Source organism: Oculina patagonica, chromosome 3, assembly GCF_052425735.1.
Source record: "Oculina patagonica isolate OP01 chromosome 3, crgOcupat, whole genome shotgun sequence".
Taxonomy (NCBI): domain Eukaryota; kingdom Metazoa; phylum Cnidaria; class Anthozoa; order Scleractinia; family Oculinidae; genus Oculina; species Oculina patagonica.
Genome location: NC_135760.1, coordinates 28,369,248 through 28,388,659, shown reverse-complemented (window position 1 = coordinate 28,388,659; position 19,412 = coordinate 28,369,248). Strand labels below are relative to the sequence as shown.

The 19,412-nt window shown below is 37.2% G+C and overlaps 2 protein-coding genes across 2 annotated transcripts in view; one reads left to right on the top strand and one right to left on the bottom strand.

Moving 5' to 3' along the window:
- Window positions 1-17,693, top strand: part of LOC144645921 (protein strawberry notch homolog 1-like) — a 161,662-nt gene extending 143,969 nt beyond the window's left edge. Inside the window, exons 31-37 of the mRNA XM_078505435.1 lie at window positions 474-620; window positions 1,297-1,391; window positions 1,517-1,609; window positions 3,798-3,941; window positions 4,272-4,348; window positions 10,467-10,660; window positions 16,530-17,693. Coding sequence (XP_078361561.1) covers window positions 474-620; window positions 1,297-1,391; window positions 1,517-1,609; window positions 3,798-3,941; window positions 4,272-4,348; window positions 10,467-10,660; window positions 16,530-16,615 — 836 coding nt within the window. The 3' untranslated portion in view covers window positions 16,616-17,693. The remainder of the gene's footprint in view (window positions 1-473; window positions 621-1,296; window positions 1,392-1,516; window positions 1,610-3,797; window positions 3,942-4,271; window positions 4,349-10,466; window positions 10,661-16,529) is intronic.
- LOC144647380 (uncharacterized) overlaps window positions 1-19,412 on the bottom strand; it is a 308,906-nt gene that overhangs the window by 259,321 nt on the left and 30,173 nt on the right. The window lies entirely within an intron of this gene.

The window sequence follows — 19,412 nt, the reverse complement described above, 5'->3', positions numbered from 1 at the left end:
ATCTCTGGAAAACGAGCTGCCATTTTTCTCTGAAGTGGACACAACTACGCATGAGCAGAATATTATTTGTAGCAAAATCACTGTCAGACACTAATGTGCACGAGCAGACCATTTTTGGGAAAAAAAAAAAAAAAAAAAAAAAAAAAAAAAAAAAAAAAAAAAAAAAAAAAAAAAAAAAAAAAAAAAAAAAAATGTAGTATTTGTAGAACACATGGTGGGCTCTCGGCCAATGAAAAGGAAGAAGAAATTGCATCGAATGATAATAGACTTTGCTCGAGTTGAAAAACCAATTAGCCAACTACATTAACTTTCCAGAAATGCGGCAACATTGAAATTCAAAACTTTGAACTTGCACTTAAACTGCTACACTAAACAAAAGAAGTGTCCTTCGCACATGGTCGAAATGATGGCCGCGGAGGACACTGGAAACTTTCTTTCTAGTTGAGATAACTGTTTTCCTGTCTCTTTGTCAGATTACACCAATATATCGCGGTTTCTAAATCGAATTCTTGGAATAGAAGTGGAACTTCAAAATCGTTTGTTTGCATACTTCGTGGAAACGCTGTCAGTTGTGGTGCAACAAGCAAAGAGGAGTGGACGCTGGGATGAGGGCATTTTGGGTAAAACGAGTCTTTATTTTGCATTCAGTTGATAATTTAAAAAAGACACTTGATGACGACTTACTGTTTGAAATTTGGATTTGAAACAGTTCAATTCATAACATGTGATGTTCGCGTTCAGACTATAAACTGGACGGAAATAAGAGATTGCTAAGAATAAAATTTCTTCTTGACACTAACTTGTGTAAACATAAGAAACAACTTTTTTAAAATCTTGAAAGATGTATCGACCAAACAATGTCTTTCAAGTTTTTATAAACTTTTCCAATGTTTACACAAGTCAGTGTCAAGGAGGAATTTTAGATCATTAGCAACAACCGTGAGATTTCATTGCTACTTTTTTTTTTGGGGGGGGGGGGGGGTTCATTTATTTTCGGAACTTTATGGGTTTACTGACATTGCCTGTCTCTCTCTAAGCATAGCATTCTACAGAGATAGTATAACGATACCACTGTTGTGGTTTAAATTTGTTTTTGATTTAACATTTTTTAACCAGTTTTATTATTGTTCTCCTCTCTTTTAAGTTTATGTTAATGAATGTGAAACAAGGAAAAGTAAAAATCAAACTGGTTTGAAACGTTTTAAACCAAAGAACAATTTAAATCACAACACCACTGCAAATGAAATAATTAACGCGTGGAATAGGTGGAATTGAGTCAGTGTTGATTTGTTTTAGATCTCGGTGCTCATGGCGAAGCAGTGAACAACCTCAGTGTTGAAACATTTGTGGGCAATTCAACATTCAGTACAGCTACTACAGAGCTCCACACGGTGAGCTACTGACTACTACTTACATGTATAATTCTTGTATTATTGCGTTGTGTTCTCACCATAGTACATGCTGCTCGGGTTGCGATGTGTATAATTGCTCAGCGTTTGTTTTGGTGCATGAATAGGTAAGTGTGGAGCGTGGAATGTCATGGAAAGAGTCATTAGAGTTGAGGAGAAGTCAGACATACCCTGATGATGGCTATTACCTCTCCAACCAAGTGAGTCATTTGCCACTTTGAAGTCTAGTCTATGCAACACGTTCATTCATGTTTTATTAGGTAACAAATTAAGGGTGTAAGTTTGACTGGATTAATTAACGAATGGATGGATAGAAGATGAGCTTGCTACATCGTTTAACTCTTTCAGTGCTAAAGTCGACTTTTAAAGATCGAGGTCCTCTTAACAGGGTTTACCAATGTTTTTATCAAAACTTTTTTGGTCTAAAGGAAGGGTGGATACAGTAGAAAGTAGTGGAAATAACAAAGCCAAGAGAAACGAAAAGAAAAGGAGCAAGAAAAAAAATGGAAACAATTCCCCAAAAAAAAAAAAAAAGACAAGTCCAAATTTTGGCTTATGCGCATGCACCAAAGTACATTTTTGTACAATTTTTAATGGAATCTTCCTCAAAATCTTGCTGCATTGTGGAAAAGTGCTTTTTAAGCAAAGTTAAGGGAAATTCAGGATTGTACCATCAAAAATTCAGTTTAACGGTAGAAAAAAACCCAGTTTTTGGAGAAATTCAGCACTGAAAGGGTTAATTGAAATGGGTAATTCCATTCAAATTGTGCATTTTTCCATTGAAATCCAATTTATGGAGCAAAAGCAATGTGAAACAAGCAAAAATCGGCGATAAAGCAATCTTGGGTACTTTTGCTTAACTCTTTCAGTGCTAAAGTCGACTTTTGTCGACATTTGGAGGAGCAGTCAATGAACCTTTTGTGACGTCATTAATTTAAAAGTCAGCAGATTTTGGTGATAAGCATCTGATAGAGCTAGGTTTGACCTTTTCAAAGAACTATTCATTTTGCGTATCGGTCGCATCTTAACAGAGCTAATCGAGAAAAAGTCAATCACTTTTTAGTGCAAAATCAGTGCTTAAAAAGGCCAAAACACCTGTAAAAGATCGAGGTCCTCTTGACAGGGTTTACCAATGTTTTTATCAAAACTTTTTTGGTCTAAAGGAAGGATGGATACAGTAGAAAGTAGTGGAAATAACAAAGCCAAGAGAAACGAAAGGAAAAACGCAAAAAAAAAAAAAAAAAAAAAAAAGACAAGTCCAAATTTTGGCTTATGCGCATGCACCAAAGTACATTTTTGTACAATTTTTAATGGAATCTTCCTCAAAATCTTGCTGCATTGTGGAAAAGTGCTTTTTAAGCAAAGTTAAGGGAAATTCAGGATTGTACCATCAAAAATTCAGTTTAACAGTAGAAAAAAACCCAGTTTTTGGAGAAATTCAGCACTGTTCAAAAGGGTTAATTGAAATGGGTCATTCCATTCAAATTGTGCCTTTTTCCATTGAAATCCAATTTATGGAGCAAAAGCAATGCGAAACAAGCAAAAATCGGCGATAAAGCAATCTTGGGTACTTTTGCTTAAAGTGTATATGACATGAAAAATATTTTCTGCTTATTTGAAAGGCCTTTCGAAATAAAGAAGTATGGTGTTTTTCTTTTCGAAATATCTTTTTTCGTTTCAGAGATATGGACGTTTTTGTATTATGCAAATTAGATCAGTAATGACGTCATAAGATTTGACTCTAAAAAATGGTAAAATACTGAATAAAAAATATCTCTGGAAATATTGAAGCAGTGTTCTTGAAACTTGGCGCCACAAATGTGCATCACAATAGGAACAAAATGACACCCTTAGTATTGTTGCCATAGCAACTCTTTCAGCTCCAGTCTCTCTCTGTCAAAAAGACAAATATCCCCATATCTGACCTCTAAAGTGAGACAAAGGGTCCTGCTTAGAACAGACATAGTTCCCATATTGCTCTAATTCCCACCATCGGTTCGGCTGCGCTAGATGGTTCTTGGTTTAAGACAAAAACTGGGAATTTCAGTTTTTATTGAGACAGCACCAGCGGCAAAACTGTTGTCATGGCAACAGCCCTAAGAGTGACATTTTGTTTCTTTTTCTCTGAAACGAAAAAAGATATTTCAAAAAGAAAAACGCCATTCTACTGAATTTTGAAAGGCCTTTCAAATAAGCAGGAAATATTTTTCATGTCATATACACTTTAATCAATCAAATAAATTTCTGAATTGGTAATAGTTTACTACAGTTATTTGCCCCATGCAAGTGATAGTGAAAATAAATGAGCGATAAAATTAGATATGTTATAATTTATATGTGACAAATTAACTCTCATTTTTTATTCCAACTAATTTTGTTTTTGACTAGTCGCGAAATGACAAGAAAACTGCTATCTTGGTTATTTGTAACTCGAGAAACAAGAGGAAGAATGTTTTTAGTGTGTACAGACCAAACACTGGCCTTCAAACAAAACAAGACACCCTGGAAGACATCAAGAAAAAGTACAAAAAGGTAGTAACCTAACTATGACCCAGTTACATTTCACCTTCCTGTACCACTAAAAGTAAACTTGTTCTGGAATTTTCACCGCACCATAATTGTTTTCTTCGGGGATAATATTCTTGTACCATCGTTTTGTTTTGTTTTGTTTTGTAATTGCATCAATGATTTTTAGCTCCAGTGAATGTTAGGTTATTTCCATGTATTGCTTTTTATATTAATTCTTTCTTAGAGGCGTTCAACAAAGAAGAGCAAAGTGCAATTCAAGGAAATAAAGTAAACTATGTTGAGTTTGTGGTTTAGATAGATGCAGAATTAAGTTTTCCTTTTATCTGGTAAAAGGTGACAGAGCCTGAAGCACAAAGCAGCTGGGTGGATCAGTATGAATCAGCTGCCAGACAATGCAGCCATGCATACTGGTGAGTGATGACATTGTTTATATTAAGCGGACTCCATAGGGGAATGTTCTAGTGTCAGTTTGAAACAGGTTACCGTTAATCACTTTATATTATGTCTATGTCTATACAAAACGAGGGCTAGTACTATAATTGAAGGTGCGTACGTAAAAACAGCCGCTTGAATTTCTGGCTAAATCGAACATCATCAAAACAGCTCCAAAGTTCGCATGCAGGTTTGTTTATGTGTGCTAAACGCTGTCCTGTGTTTCATTTCGCTGGTCTTTTCTTCGTTTTTCAGAAATAATGTTTGCAAAAAATAAGGCATTTTAAAGCTTACGTTCTCCCAGTCAGCCAGCAGTCTGAGTTTTCCAAAGAATCGCGTGTACATCTTTCACTGCAGGGTTTTCTAAGCGTCTACGAAAGGCGAGAAACCATTTTAAAAGCAAATTGTCTTGACTCGCTGCGGCCATGTTTTCAAGTTGATTTGAGTAGAGTAGGACTGGATACTGCATTGTGACGTAAGGTCACATGTTAGAGGCGGAAGAGTTTGAATTGAGCAAAATGGCGCCTTTGAAAATAAAACGTAGAAGTTTATGGTTTTAGCTCAAGTGCGGCTGCCAGGTGGTTGAAGGACATCATTAAGTCTGAATACCCATAAGTTTACAGCATCGCTCAAAGAACTGAGGGATGTTCCTGCCTTTGTTTTGTACAACAGCACTGTTTAGCGCTTCAGAACACAACGTTGCACAAACCAAGGTAGTTTTGAGCCTGGCAGCATAAAAGCCTAATATGAGAGTTTCTTGCCGGGAACTTTGTCAACGCGAGTTTTGCAGTGTCCACTTGGGTGCTGCCGCGACAAAGTTGCCGAGAAGTGACCTGGTTTTAGACTTTAAAAAATTATTTAGACGTTTCGCAGGGGACGTTTCCTCGCAAAAAAAATTTTCTGTGCCTCATTAAATATTCATCAATCAATAGATCGATTTGTGCGAACGAACAAAAACCTTAGAAGTTTATCTTGTTTTCATGGGATTTTGTAGATGTGTGATGATGTAAGAAGTGGAGATAGACGTGAGAGCAAGCCGGCGGCACTTAACTGAAAGCAAAACTAGTATAAATTGAAAACACCAGCACAACGTATTCTATCAATCAGTCTATCACAACAATCAATCTTTATTTCACTTTCACCTCAAATTACAGATAACGGTAACAGATTAAAATAATCTTGCCCGAAACAACAAAAAGCAGCTAACTGCAAGCAGACTGCAGTGAAAACTTGCCGCAAGGAAACTGGCGTGAAAGCTTACTGCACGAAAAGCGCGATCTAAGGCTGACTCTGATGCTAAACTTAACTTGAAACGCTATCCCTAACCCTTATTTACTGGCTTAGCGTTTTCGTTAGGGCCAAGCCCTTAACCCTAAATTTGAAATGAAACCCTAGCGTCAAACCTTGGGGTTAGGGTTAAGCTTTTTCGCCTGGGTTAACCTTTTGCGTTAATTTTAAGCTTTTGCATTAGGCCCTAGGCCCTCTGTAGCCCTATCTCGAAACTCTAACCCCAACCCTAGGCCTTGGGGTTAGCTTTTGCGTTAGGGCTAGGCCTGTAATCCCAAAACTTTAGCTTGTTTCATTGTTTTGAGGAACCAAAGGTTTCCTTTTTTATCGTTTTGTGAAAGAAAAGTCCTAAAGACGGCGCCGCCAGCAAAAACCTTGTCTGTTGCATGTGTTATTTTTGGAAAACGAAGAAAAGACCAGTGAAATGAAACACAGGACAGTGTTTAGCACACGCAAACAAACCTGATGCAAATTTGGAGCTGTTTTGACGATGTTCGATTTAGCCAGAAATTCAAGCGGCCATTTTTACGTACACGCCTTCAATTGTTTTAGTAGAGACTCTAAAGGATTACAGTCCAAAACTTAAAATCTTTTGACCAAACATCAAGAATAACAGTCTAATTAAAGGGCAACACGCACATGATTGTGTTCTATCAGCGATTATAGTTCACCACTAAAACCACTAATTTTTATTGGTCTCAGAACTATTGGTCTGATAGTTGCCCCTTAGAAAATTTGATGTTCTTTAAACTAGCATAAATTATTAGCCTTTAAAGCTTTGCTTCTCCAGTTAATATTACTTTTAAGAACATCAAATTTCCACGGGGCAACTATCAGCAGACGTAGACTCGTCGTGGTTGTTTAGCCTATCGGCCAACCCTCCAAGTTTATTTTTTCCCTTATATTAGTGGCCATTTAGCCACCAACTACGCAAGTTTGGTCGCCAGTGAAAAATTTTAGTCACCAAATTAAGCTGATGCTTTCAATCTTTCCTCCCAATTTTAGTCGCCAGGCTGGCGACCTTGGTTCAAATTTAGTCGCCAGCTCCAAAATTTTAGTTGCCATGGCGACTAAAATGGTCTTAACTTGGAGGGTTGTTAAGTCCATTGGATGATTTTCAGAGTCGCTCTGCTGGTCTTCCAAGCTTATTTGCCAGAATAACTTTTTTTTTGGCCAATCAGAAAGAAGGAGTTCCAACGCTTCTTAAACTGGTTTGGTAAAAGAAAGTGCCCATGGGCTCTTCAAAGCTTAGTTGTCAGTAAACTTTCGCCCGAAAATCCCGTTGTCCCGATGAGCTGCTCATCGCCCCAACTAACTGCCCTTGGGTCTCCGAGGATGAAACTTAGCTTAAAGTTTGAGTGCTTTTTTTGTTTAGAAACATGTTTATCAGTCGCATTTGAAAAGCAGCCATGCAAGTCATACAAAGTTCCTGCGTCGCTTGTCTAAATTTAAAAATGCGCTGTGTCGCTGTTTTATCAAACTTCATGTCGCTGTTGGTAGTACAACTGAAGGAAAATTACTTGTCCTTGTCGGAATTTAAGTTTTTCCAAAAGGGTTGTCATTTGTTGCGATTTTAGTTCATGTGCTGTTGCTACTTTTTGGGCCATGTAGCTTGTCGGAATTTATCCTGGCATGGCCTCAACAAAGCCGTGTCATTCCGAGCAGTAAGTACAGTCAACTCTTGTTATAGCAGACACGCCCGGTGTGTCGTTTAGTATCCGTTAGAGTCCGTAATAGCGGGAGTCATATCTAGTCAAACCTCTTTAGCCGGAGATCTAGATTTTGTCCTTTATTGCGAATGACCTCAATAGCAGGGATCAGCAAGGCAAGAGTTCACTGTATTAGCAGGATGGTGTAATCTCATTAGTGGTGGGTCTTTGAAAATATTGAACCGGCCGGCTTGAGCCCGGTTCATAATCTTGCTGGAAATTTTTAACCACGCGATCATGGGCCAAACGTGGTTCTTGCTCAGTTTGTGGTATGCTTGTCGTTTTATAAACTAACACTCGGCCAACTCGTCGCCGGACTTCAAATCACACAACATTTGATAGTTATTCACCAAGAGCAATAAAATCTTTGACCTCCTAAATATGTACCGAATATTCTGCTCTTTATTTAGAATGAAATTTATGCCTTCTTGTGTTTTTGAAGCTTTGATTCGAAGCATTGTTATGTAATTGTGTTATGTTGTTATGTTATGTAAATAAAGGTCATTACGTCATTCATGGAAGGTGTCAATGTTATTTCGCCAGGAGCGTCAGTCGTCAATTTTTCTGCAATTTTCCAAATATTTTATACTTTTTGAATGAAATGAATAAATCTTCCTGTGTCATTGAAGCGAGTTTAGTAATACAAGAACGTGCCATAACATTTTGTAAGGATTACGTCATTGGTAGGGAAATAACCACCCTGCTAAAGATAGCCGTGAATGATTTAAATCTTGGATTATTTGACATGCATGACTTTTTTGCTAGTCCTTTGGTTGTACCGCTAGTCTTTTTGCTAGTCCTTCGGTTGTACCGCTAAATGTTATTTCACAGTCTTATGTGTAACTGCAATTTTCTAAACATTCTTAATTTTAAAGTTAAATGAATTAATTTCTTGTGTCACTGAAGTGAGTTTAGAAATTGTATAAGGATTGCAGGAATTTACGGGAAGTAACCATCCTGCTTAACGGTGGATGGCATAAGCTCGGTGGCTGTACTGAATACAGTAAAATCCCAATTTCTAGAACCCAAAGCGAAACAAAGATTGTTTCAAGTGATTGATATTTTCAGATTTTTATTATTTCACACTATTTTCAAAATCGTACACTATTACACACTATTTACAGAAAATATGTTAATTAAAATAAGGAAAATATAACAATAATTAGAACCAATTGAAAATAAAATGTGCTCAGTGACCAAAGAAGCAGATGCTATCATGTTGGTCACTGACACGTTCAAAAACCAGACAAGACACATCAATTACTTGAAACAGTAGGGAAAAAAAGTACAATGTGAATATCAAAAGTATACAAAATAAACATGTTAAAGGATGAATAAATGGAATGTCTGGCTTTTTAGTGAACACGAATTAGCCAGAAATTGAATATTTCTGCGGCACTAGAGCAGTGGGGACTGGGGCTAGCCAAGTCGAAGTGAGCATGTGCATGAGGGAGGGCTATATAAGAGATGATTATCGCATGGGAAATCATTCTAGGCCAACACCTCATTAGCCCAGTTGGTTATTTTTAATTTTGATCTTTTACTTTTAAGTATGTCATTCTTGGTAGTCATACATGTAGTAGCTCCGTAGGATGGGCCATTTTGAGCTTGAGCCATGGTTTTCTGGCAGGTTTTTTCTGGCCTCCGTCTGACAGTAGCTTTTATAAACTGTCGCTCAGCTCTGTTACATGTTATATTATATGGATGTAATAATAGGTTGTAGTATAACGTATTGTTATAGTCCCGGTGCTCGGCCAAAACCTCCAAAATAAACCTAATGGTTTTGTACATGTCGTCTACTGCGTGGTGAAGCTGAAATATCGAAGTAAAATTGCAGTGTTTGACTAGTGACTGTGAGGAAAGTTTGTTGATATGAAAGAATACCTCTTGAGCTATTGCAAAACACAAAAAGTGGTTGATTATTAACTGCACGGTTTTAAGCTTCTTCAAGCTTCTTGTTTAAAAAATGTTTGTTTGTGTCCAAAAAAATATTTTTAGGTGCTTATAGTGTTGAAAGTCTATACCATTCGGAACTGCTGTCTCTTTAAGAGTGGAAATCCACCGTGTAAATGATGTAATGGTCTTCATTTATAATAATAACAATAATAATAATAATAATGAAGTTTTTTGAGCGCATTTAAAACAATTTCAGTGGGCTTACATTACTATGTAAAAAATAGATTAGTTAAAACCTGGTAGCCAGTGCAGTTCTCGAAGGGCAGGTTTAATGTGTTCGTACTGTTTAGTTGCAGTTATAAGACCTATAACACAAGTCTTGACTATTCCAATTTGCCTCAAGTCTAAGGCTAGAAAAAAAAAAAAATTCTTACAAAACAGAGAGCAGAATATTGATAAAATAATTGAACACCTTCAGGTGAGAAAATATTAAAAGTTGCGTGATTTGAAGATTTTAACTCATTACAAAACAAAAAGCCAACATGCTCTGGCCCCTCTAACCTTCTCATTAGGAAAAATAACCAAAATCCCTAACTTACAAATGAGGGAGTAATAATGCGAGTAATTTCAAAATCAGTCGAGCACGCAGTACAAAGCAGATTTGAAATTATCAGCATGATTACTTATGAATTGTACAACACAAGGTCAAATTAATCGTATCTATAACAAATTTCGAGGTTAGGGAGTCTTTGAGAATCTTTTTCGTATTAAAGAGGTGTGTTCGATGGGTTTTACAAAAGTAGGAAAACAGCAAGAAAGGACACATCAAAGTGCATATGATTGATGTGCGTAGTTGTTCAAATTGGATGCCTGTAATTGGACACCCACATGATCGCGGGCCAATTACCCGACAAAAAGGCGCGTGCAGAGCCAATCAAAATCAATAATTGTGTTATAGATACGATTATCATCATCATCGTCATCATTATTATTTATAATAATAAAATGGTGTTTATATTGGTCATGCACTTAGCTTCATATCTCTTCGAGATAGCTAGTTTAAAGGCATGCCACTGAAACAGAGGAAACAAATAGTTTTAAATGAACATAACAAGGTTAAAAATCCCATTATTATTATTATTATTATTATTATTATTATTATTATTATTATTATTATTATTATTATTATTATTATTATTATTAGGAAGGGTAACTGCAAGAGGACGACTTTGGGTCTGAGCTGTGAGGTTGGCAGGCGGCAGCGTACATTCCACATACTCAGCGGATCAGTACTCAGTGTATGGAGTAAAGTGGAAAGTGTTTTAGCTGGTCAGCCTGGAGCTAATTCAAAAGTACAAATTGTACGTTGTAAAAAGAGCGATGGATCCAGGATAGTTGGTGAGTGAGTAATGTATAACGTTTTGCGCTCAATCAAATCTTCCATTCTGGTCATTGCATCTTCGCTAACTGAAAATAAATTCCCTTTTTCTCACACTGCAAATGGTAATTAATGTACGTGGAGATTAATTATCTACAAGGGGCAGCTTAAAAGGAGACTTCTTAACAATTAGATGGAATCCGGTAGTTTCGCCTACAAGTATCTCAAAGATTTGATCTAATTTTGGTCAAATAACACTGTTTGCTATTAACTTCAAATTTATAAATTTATAAATTTTATGCCATTAACTTCAAATTTAATTTTCGAACACACGCAAGCCGGCAAGCCGGGATAGCCCGGGCATAACCGTTTACATGGTAAAAAGCTATCCCGCCTAGAAGGGTGCCCCGGGCAAGCAGACCGAGTGCCCCGGCAAGGCGGGTTTCCCGTCTTGCATGTAAACGCTCCGATGTGATTTCTGAAGAAACGTATGAAAAGTTGGCTCGCCCAGGGTAGCTCGGTTAGCCGGGGCACCCGCCTTCCATGTAAACAGTTATGTTTAGAATTTGTTTCATATCGACGTTGTTTCGATTAAGACCAAGAGAGAAATTTTTGAAAAAATCATTTAAGAGCGATTTTAAAAGCCGCAACTCACACAAGATTAACGATTTCGATTCATTCCTAACAGGATCCGTAGTTAGACGCTGTCTTTAGTCAGGTCTTTTGTTTACGATAAGCTTTGCAATTAATCATAGTAATTTTCTGTAATAATTTAGAGTCCTGCATAGAACGCAAAATTACATCGCTATTATATGAAGTTATTTTATTTACTGTAATAAACATGGCAGAATTTTAACGAGATCATGATATGCATTTGTTTTCATTCTATTAATTACGAGTTTTGTGTTGTCATTCGAGGGAACGCTGAAAAGAAAGCTTGCAAATGGAAAATTTTACTGAGTAAGAGGGAAACAAAGCTTAAATAACAATTGTTTAGGGGGGTCAAAATCGGCGAAGGGGGGGGGGTTGCATATCCGCTTGCGGATTCGTACCGGGGGGTCCAAATCCGCTGTGACACCGAATTTCCTAAACCGGCCGTAAATATAATAGTGCATCAGGACAAATGCCCTTTCCCCCTCCCTCCCTGGAGTTTTTTGGTTCTCCTATTGTTCTATAGCTAATAATGGCAAATAAACCAATCAGAATTTGTTTTCTGCGCATATTTTTAAGACACTCTTGGGGTCCTAGAAAGAAGGTTTTTCGTCTTATTGCGTGTGTTGAAAATGTACAAGGAAATCATGAAGCCGCGCGGCACGTATTTACAAACTTCCAAGGCCTTGTTTTTGATTCTGAACACGAAAAATACCACCTTTGGGACTTAAAACAAAATGAGCTAAAATGGAAAAACACTGTAGAATTTTTAATTGACCTTAAAAGGGAAAACCATGGAGTACAGAGTGCTAAAACGTTGTTGATAAAGGATTTATCTTTCCTTCCACCGCCGCGAAGACATGGTGTAATGGCGCTTACAAATGTGTTTTGAATTCAAATTATCAGTGGACTTGAACACGGACCAAATGCGGCTTCTCAAGTCTTCTGAGAACGAAATGGTAATGTACTGTTATTGCTTCGACCTTGGATGTGATTTTTTGAACGATCGGTAAATCCATTTAGTGTACATTCGACTTCAAAAGCCGTCTACTAAAATAGGACAGTTTTCGACGCCATTTTGACGAGTAGGCAAAGCGGGTAGAAATTACAGTGTTTGTATGGGAATCCGACGGCAAATATTTTCTACAAAAATTGAATTCTGGACAACCTCTGAATTGTAAAGTTAAGATGCTAGGCAAAGTTTTTATAAGCCGTGTTTGAAGGATGTGTCTGGCCTTGAAAGCGTGCAGTGATGTTTTTAATGCATTAGTCAATTGAAATCCCGGCCCCCCGACCCCCGGGACTTACCGGGGATTTAACGCGTCCAAAGCCGGGATTTAACGCACTTTTAACGGCGCATTGGCCCCGGTGGGCGGTGGATTTAACAAAACGTCAGTAGACCGGGGCCGTGGAGCGGTGATTTAACAGCACGCAATCACCTGAAGTGGGGACGACAGCCGGGATTTAACATGAAAGACTAATGTTTTTCTCAAATGTACGTTGTGAGGAATTTGTTCTAAGATGTCTTAACGCTTCTACCTTGATAAAGCCTTTCGTGACGCCTGGCAGATGGCACGAATAGAAATTCGTGTATTGAAACGGCTCTGTAGGTTTGTAATGTGCTCGCACGTTAAGGATAGACTCCTTGTGGAATCTCCACCTTTGTACGCTATCGTCTCCAAGAAAGTAGTTTCTGTTTCTGATATTTCAGCCATGAATTTTATCGAAGGGTGAAAGCTGTTTGCCTTTAGAAGAAATTCTTCTATTTTGTTTCTTCTTGTGTCTCACATTAAAAAGACGTCGTCGATGGATTGTTTCCAAAGGATAGGTTTATTGCTACTTTGTCGGAGTATTTCGTTTTCTACTGATTTTGGTGATTTTCGTGCCCATGGCTGTTCGATGGGTTTAAAGATAATCTTTTTCATTGAATTTGGACGAGTTTTCTTTAACAATCAAACTGAGTATCTCTCTTTAAATCCTGTTAGGTTCTGGAGGGTTTCCTTTGATGAAATTCTTCGTATGCTTCGTTTACAGTGTTAATGAGACAAGGAAGGCTTTTTTAGACTGTTTAGGCAGTGTAATCTTCTCATTGAAGTTATTAAATTCTGTCAGACGAAGCTTGTTTCTGTGCTATCCGGCTGAAGTAGATGGTCAACAAAAGCTGAAATACGTCCTGTAGGGCAATCACACCTGATATTATGGGTCTTCTGACAGGTGTGTTCATAATGTGCTTATTTCGGGTTGGAAATTTGGCAATTGTGACTTTGACTACGAAAAATGATTTCTTAGTTTTCTCAAATAAAAGGCCTTTGGCGGAAACAAACTACATCAGGTTTAATTCTTTCCTACCTTATAGCTTTATATGGACAATAAATGAAAGAAATAGGATTGTTAACTTCTGTAACAAAATCAAGATTTTTTCCCGGTTTTTCCAGAATATCGCTCTTGAGTTGTTTCTTTATTTGGTTAGGATGTCCCCGCTATGCGGGGCTTTTAACAGACGTCTTGGCCCCTAGGGCGGGGAAATAAGCCGGGTTTTAACACTTGACAAATGTTAAATTCCCCGGTAAGTCCCGGGGGTCGGGGGGCCGGGATTTCAATTGACTGATGCATAATTTCCCACACATTTGTCTATATTTTTTTCGCATGATCGACGCGGTTCGTCGGGAAAATTGACGTCATAAAATTAACGCGAATTTAAGAAAAGTTCTGGTTAAATGCTTATAGTAAACGTGTTTACATCAATAAAATTAACGCGAATTTCAAAAATTCGCGTTAATAACATGTATCGTTAATTTTCTATAATAAGGTAAGCGCCACCCCCAAAAAAGCGCCGCAGTCACGATGAGGCGCTAATTCGAGGAATTCCGTGTAACTAAAAATAGCAATACAAAGCAACTATAAAACAGCCTTGGAAATTCCTTTTCGTCAAAAGCGCTGTTTCGCCGTTCAAAGTTATTATATTTTACCGCTCGTCCATTATTTTTTATGACTGTGAACTTTGTCGGGACAGCAAGCGCAAAAACAATCAAAAGTCCCTTCTTTTTGTTACTGTAGAAGTTTCGTCTATATTCGATTGTTTGTGGCGTCCAATTTTTAAACACGTGCCGCCCTCGAATAAGCGCCGCACTTGAAGCGCGAAAAATTGAATAAGCGCCACGGCGCTTATTCGAGTAAATACGGTAATTTCTACCCGCTTTGCCTACTCGTCAAGATGGTGTCGAAAACCGTGATAAGGCCTATTAAAACTTCGCCTTCAACATGAACATGTGGATAATTTATTCTACCATGCAGAACAGCACGGCTTGGAAAAATTTCAATATTTTGACGCTTGTGAATAAATTTCTTGGCTTCATGTTAACTTAAAATAAATTCTAAACAAAGTTTCGTTCAAATTTTTCTCATTTATCAATCTTGAGTCCGGAATTTTATGTTTTGAAGGCGAACAGATTTGATGCGCACGTGTTGTTATTCGATAGCTATTTTTTGCAATCGCGAGACTTGCTTCTTCATTGTTTATTTTAAAGTTTTTATGAATTTTTAAGAAGCCCTAAAAACGCCATTTTAAAGTTTAAAAATTCATAAAAAATTAATGGAGCAAGAAAAGAAAAATCTGAGACACCGTTTTTTAGACCAATATATGTAGATCAAATTCCACATAAAAGTTTTGGCCCTCACGTAAATGTGTTCTTAAATAAACCTAAAGTTGCGCATCATCATAATTGCAAACAAAATGCTGACGTTGCTTATTATGGTCTATATGATCAACTGAAAACAAAAACCAAAATGACAATCTTTATTCAATATAAGCTTTCAGAAAATATCTACTTTATTGGGGTTACCATTGATGGTTTGCACACAATTTCACTTGGAACGAAAACGCCAATTTTCCTTCCGTGATACCTTAAAACGGATTCCGCTGGAAGTTCGAGCAATAAGTGCAAAAATTAATTATCAAAAATCTACACATAGCACGGTAACATTTGAATACTATCCAGCAAATCACACAATTTCCACCAAAACTCCACGATGTATTTCTCTACCTAAACTCGGGGGGGGGGGGGGAGAGAGCTGGTAAATGATACGAATGCAATCTTGGATCTTTCGGCAAAATCGTTCGGTTGACCGTGGTTATCCACTTGTTTTCTCAAGTCTTTTGCCTCTTGGGGAAACGGTAATGACTTAAACTGGAGCAATTTGTGTTTTTGATCGTAAAATTAAATCCAAAGGCACAACACTGCGGCATATTTTGCACGAAAGACATTTACCGGTAAGCTTCGCGCCACCGGGGAACCGTGAAACGTCATCAATCCCACTACTCATTACGCAGTTCCAAGATGGCGGCGACCTGCGATAAAAAGTGCGTTGTTTGAAGTCGATTTCCAGAAGATTGATTGCGATGTGCACAATGTTGTTAGTTTATATGGATTATATGACGAATTCTGAAGAAAATGAGATATTATTGTTATAACACTGTTGGTTTCCTTTAAAGTAAAAACTCTTCTTGCAGAGAGTGAATGAATATTTACGCATGAATAGACCATATTCGTATTCTCGGTTTTGGACTAGAACTAGCTTGCAATGGAGGCTAATGCGGGGAAATATCATTAAAACGAGCTTCATGTCGTTTGTGTTTGAAAAGATTTCCCACATTAGCCTCCATTGCAAGCTAGTTCCAGTCCAATACCGAGATTACGAATATGGTCTATTACCACGTCAAATTTTCAGCCAAAAAAGTTGAAGGAGCTGGGCGCTTGAATTAGTCACGATAATTACCAAAGCGCATGTATATCGCTATTATTGCATGTATATTATTAACAAGAAATCACACGGGTTTTTCATACAATTTGGAATAAATAAGCACTTGTAAATTTACGGGCTCTCAATTTTGTTAGCCTTTGAAAAATGTACTCGTGCATATTTATTCCAAATTGCACTTGAAATTGTGTGATCACTGGAACTAATATCCAATGTGCGCTCATGGAAAAATTGATAAATATTCACGGGATCTTTCGAAAAGTTGATATATATATATAATGTGTATATGGATATACATGGAATCGCCAAGGGTGATCGTCCGCATAGTGATTTGGGAATATCTTACAGTGTATTTACTGGTTCTTATAATGAAATGGTACTAAGTGTTGGTGTTGAATTCTTACCACTGTCACTTTTCATTTAATTGTTGGTTTAATGAATAATAGTTTACAAGTTGTCAATCTATTTTTCTTCTCATAGGATGCCTTATTCCAAGTAACTGCGTTCCTGCTTTGACAAGAGCACTTAATATAAACGCTCAACAGGAACCCATTTTAATTGTGTAAAGAAAAAAATATATTTTCGCATATCAAATCTAATTTTCTGCTGTAAAAAGTGTACAGATAGATAGTGAAATACGCTAAATTATTTAAGTGGTCTGTTGAACCGCACTACCGTTCAAAACAAATTGTTTTAATTAATGAGGCGAGTTCCTATTTATAGGTGGTAATCTTTGTATCTGCACAACTTGTGTGCAAAAAAAATCGTAATACAGTAAAAGCCCGCGTGTAAGAACCTAGTGATTTAAGAACCTGCTGGTAGAAATTTGCCATTTAAATACCCAAAAATATAAGAACCTGTTTAGCCAAGCAAGATAAAGCAGGTTGTTTTATGTGGGTTACAGTTAAATTATGATAAACATTTTAACCAAGGAGTTTGACTTTGAGATTGTAAATTTATGTAGCAAGAAAATACCAAAAAGTTGTGAATAAATACTGCCATGTTCAAGACCCAAACCCAAGTTTATTTATTTTTCTGGTAATCAACACTTATATCCCCCTCATAGAATTTTTACGCAATTTAGGGTAAGTAGGTTCTTAATCAGGTTCTTTACAACTACCCCAAAATACAAGAACATATTTTGCCAGACTTAAAAAATGTAGGTTCTTACACGCGGGTTTTTGCTGTAACAGTTTTCTAATTTAAATTTCGAAATAATTTGTTGTTTAGTAGCTGTTTATTTACACCGAGATAGTATCGGATAGAAACAATAAAACAGTTTTTGTAAAGCCATTTTTCCATTAAGTTTTCCTTTTCATTTGCTGCTTGTGTGTCGCTATTTGAGTGACTAGTGTGTGTAAAGCCAGCGTCAGTCTCTTGGTACACTGGTCTAGTGTAAAATCAGTGTTATTTGCCTTATTTTAGTTTAGTTTTCCGTACTGCTTCTGTGTCGCTGATTGTGTGACCGGCGTATTTGCATTGCCAGTTTATTGGTTCTTGAAAGATCGCACTAGAAATAAAAAACTTCTAATTTATACCGGCTGCGTCATTGAGATCATTACTAAAACGAAATTGTTATGTATCACTAGTTTGCCAATCTCCCTCTTCTAGTATTCTAATAAAATCAAAGACATTGCTTTCGAATCTATGACGTTGTGTTTAGATGGATGACAAAAGTCCACAGTTAAGGGACCAGTTTTCTCTCTCAAAATTTTTGTAAGTAGTAGAAAAAAGTAAAAGATTTTATTCAGCTCTTTCATGGATTCCAGACAATAATTAACAATAAGATTATGACCTCGACATTTCTATCACCTCATAGAAATCTCGAAAAACAAATACTCAAATCTCAAGCTCATAATCTAATTGTTTTAATAGAATTCTAACTCATTTTCCTTCAAATAATGATTTCTAATTATTTTTGTACATATAAACTAGCAATAAACTTCACGCTTTAGCGAATAACGGTGAATTTCCCCGTTTTAGTCTTCTTGGGAATTGAATTTCTCAATAATATTTCTTAAGTTCCTCTGACACTTCGGAGAAACGAGAAAAGGCGCGTTTACAGACGCATTTACACGAGTGAAAAATTTGGGTACGGACCCGTTAAAAAATTGGTCCGGACCTGACCACTTTTGTAGAGAAACAGTCTGTTTTCAGGGGGTCAGGTCCGGACCAATTTTTTGACTGGTCCGTACCCAAATTCGTGTAAACGCGCCTAAAATGTCGCCATTTTGTAAACGACCTTCAGCCACTGCACATTGATGGCTGATAGTATAATATTCTGCCCTGGGTATTGTTATTCATGACATGTAGATAAGGTATGGGAAATCGCTCTGGCCTGGGACAAGCCCAAACCAGGCTTAGTAGATCACTAGGTAGTGATGGCGGAGACTTCAAACCCGGCTTCCTCGTAGGGAGGGTGGGCGGGTTGCCAACCGCTCGCTGCCGCGGACTAGAGTAGAGTGCACAATGAGGAGCACGTGTTTGCCTTTTATATAAATATTTGCATATCATTAATTCATCCCCAGGGCATTTATTACCAATTCAAATTGACTTTGAATAGTGTGCAGTCAGTAGCTCAGCCAATTAGGTTACAGCATTTGCAATACTATTTTTAAAAAAATGTACAACAACTTTTAAATGTAACCACAGGCGTCCCAAACTCACGATTCGAGAAATCGATCGAATAAATTATTTATGTAAACGTATGAATGATTTATGTAAGCGTATGAATGATTTATGTGAGCGTATGAATGATTTATGTAAACGTATGAATGATTTATGTAAGCGTATGAATGATTTATGTGAGCGTTAACGTTAATTTCCGCGCCGCTAATTAAGTGGAGCGTTAATTTCCATGACCTTAATTTCCATTATTTTGGCCCCAATTTCTCTATACAGTCCAGACGCTTTTGACCCCTAGGAAAAGATTAAAAAACAGAAACGCTGACCGTACGGTGGAGGGATTGAACTGGTATATTTTCTTCCAATATTTCGTCAGGCACGGCCTGACTTTAATACTCTTTATAAATTCTGACGCTGACTTACTTGAGCGTAAACAACGCTCATAATGTACTCAAGACGGCCTGACTTCATCAAGGCATTATTTCATAGTTTAGTTTTTTTTTACTGAAACTTTCAATGAACATTTAAAATTCAGCTTTCGTACATCTTCACGTTTAGTTATTATGCATTGTTTTCTTGCAAAAATAAACGTTCTGCTTGCTAAAAATTGTGAAAATTTAATAAGCGCCCAGCCTCGAATAAGCGCCCACCTCGAATAAGCGCCCACCCTCAAGGTCGAAAAATTTAATAAGCGCCCAGGGCGCTTAATCGAATAAATACGGTAAATCGCAAATGCGT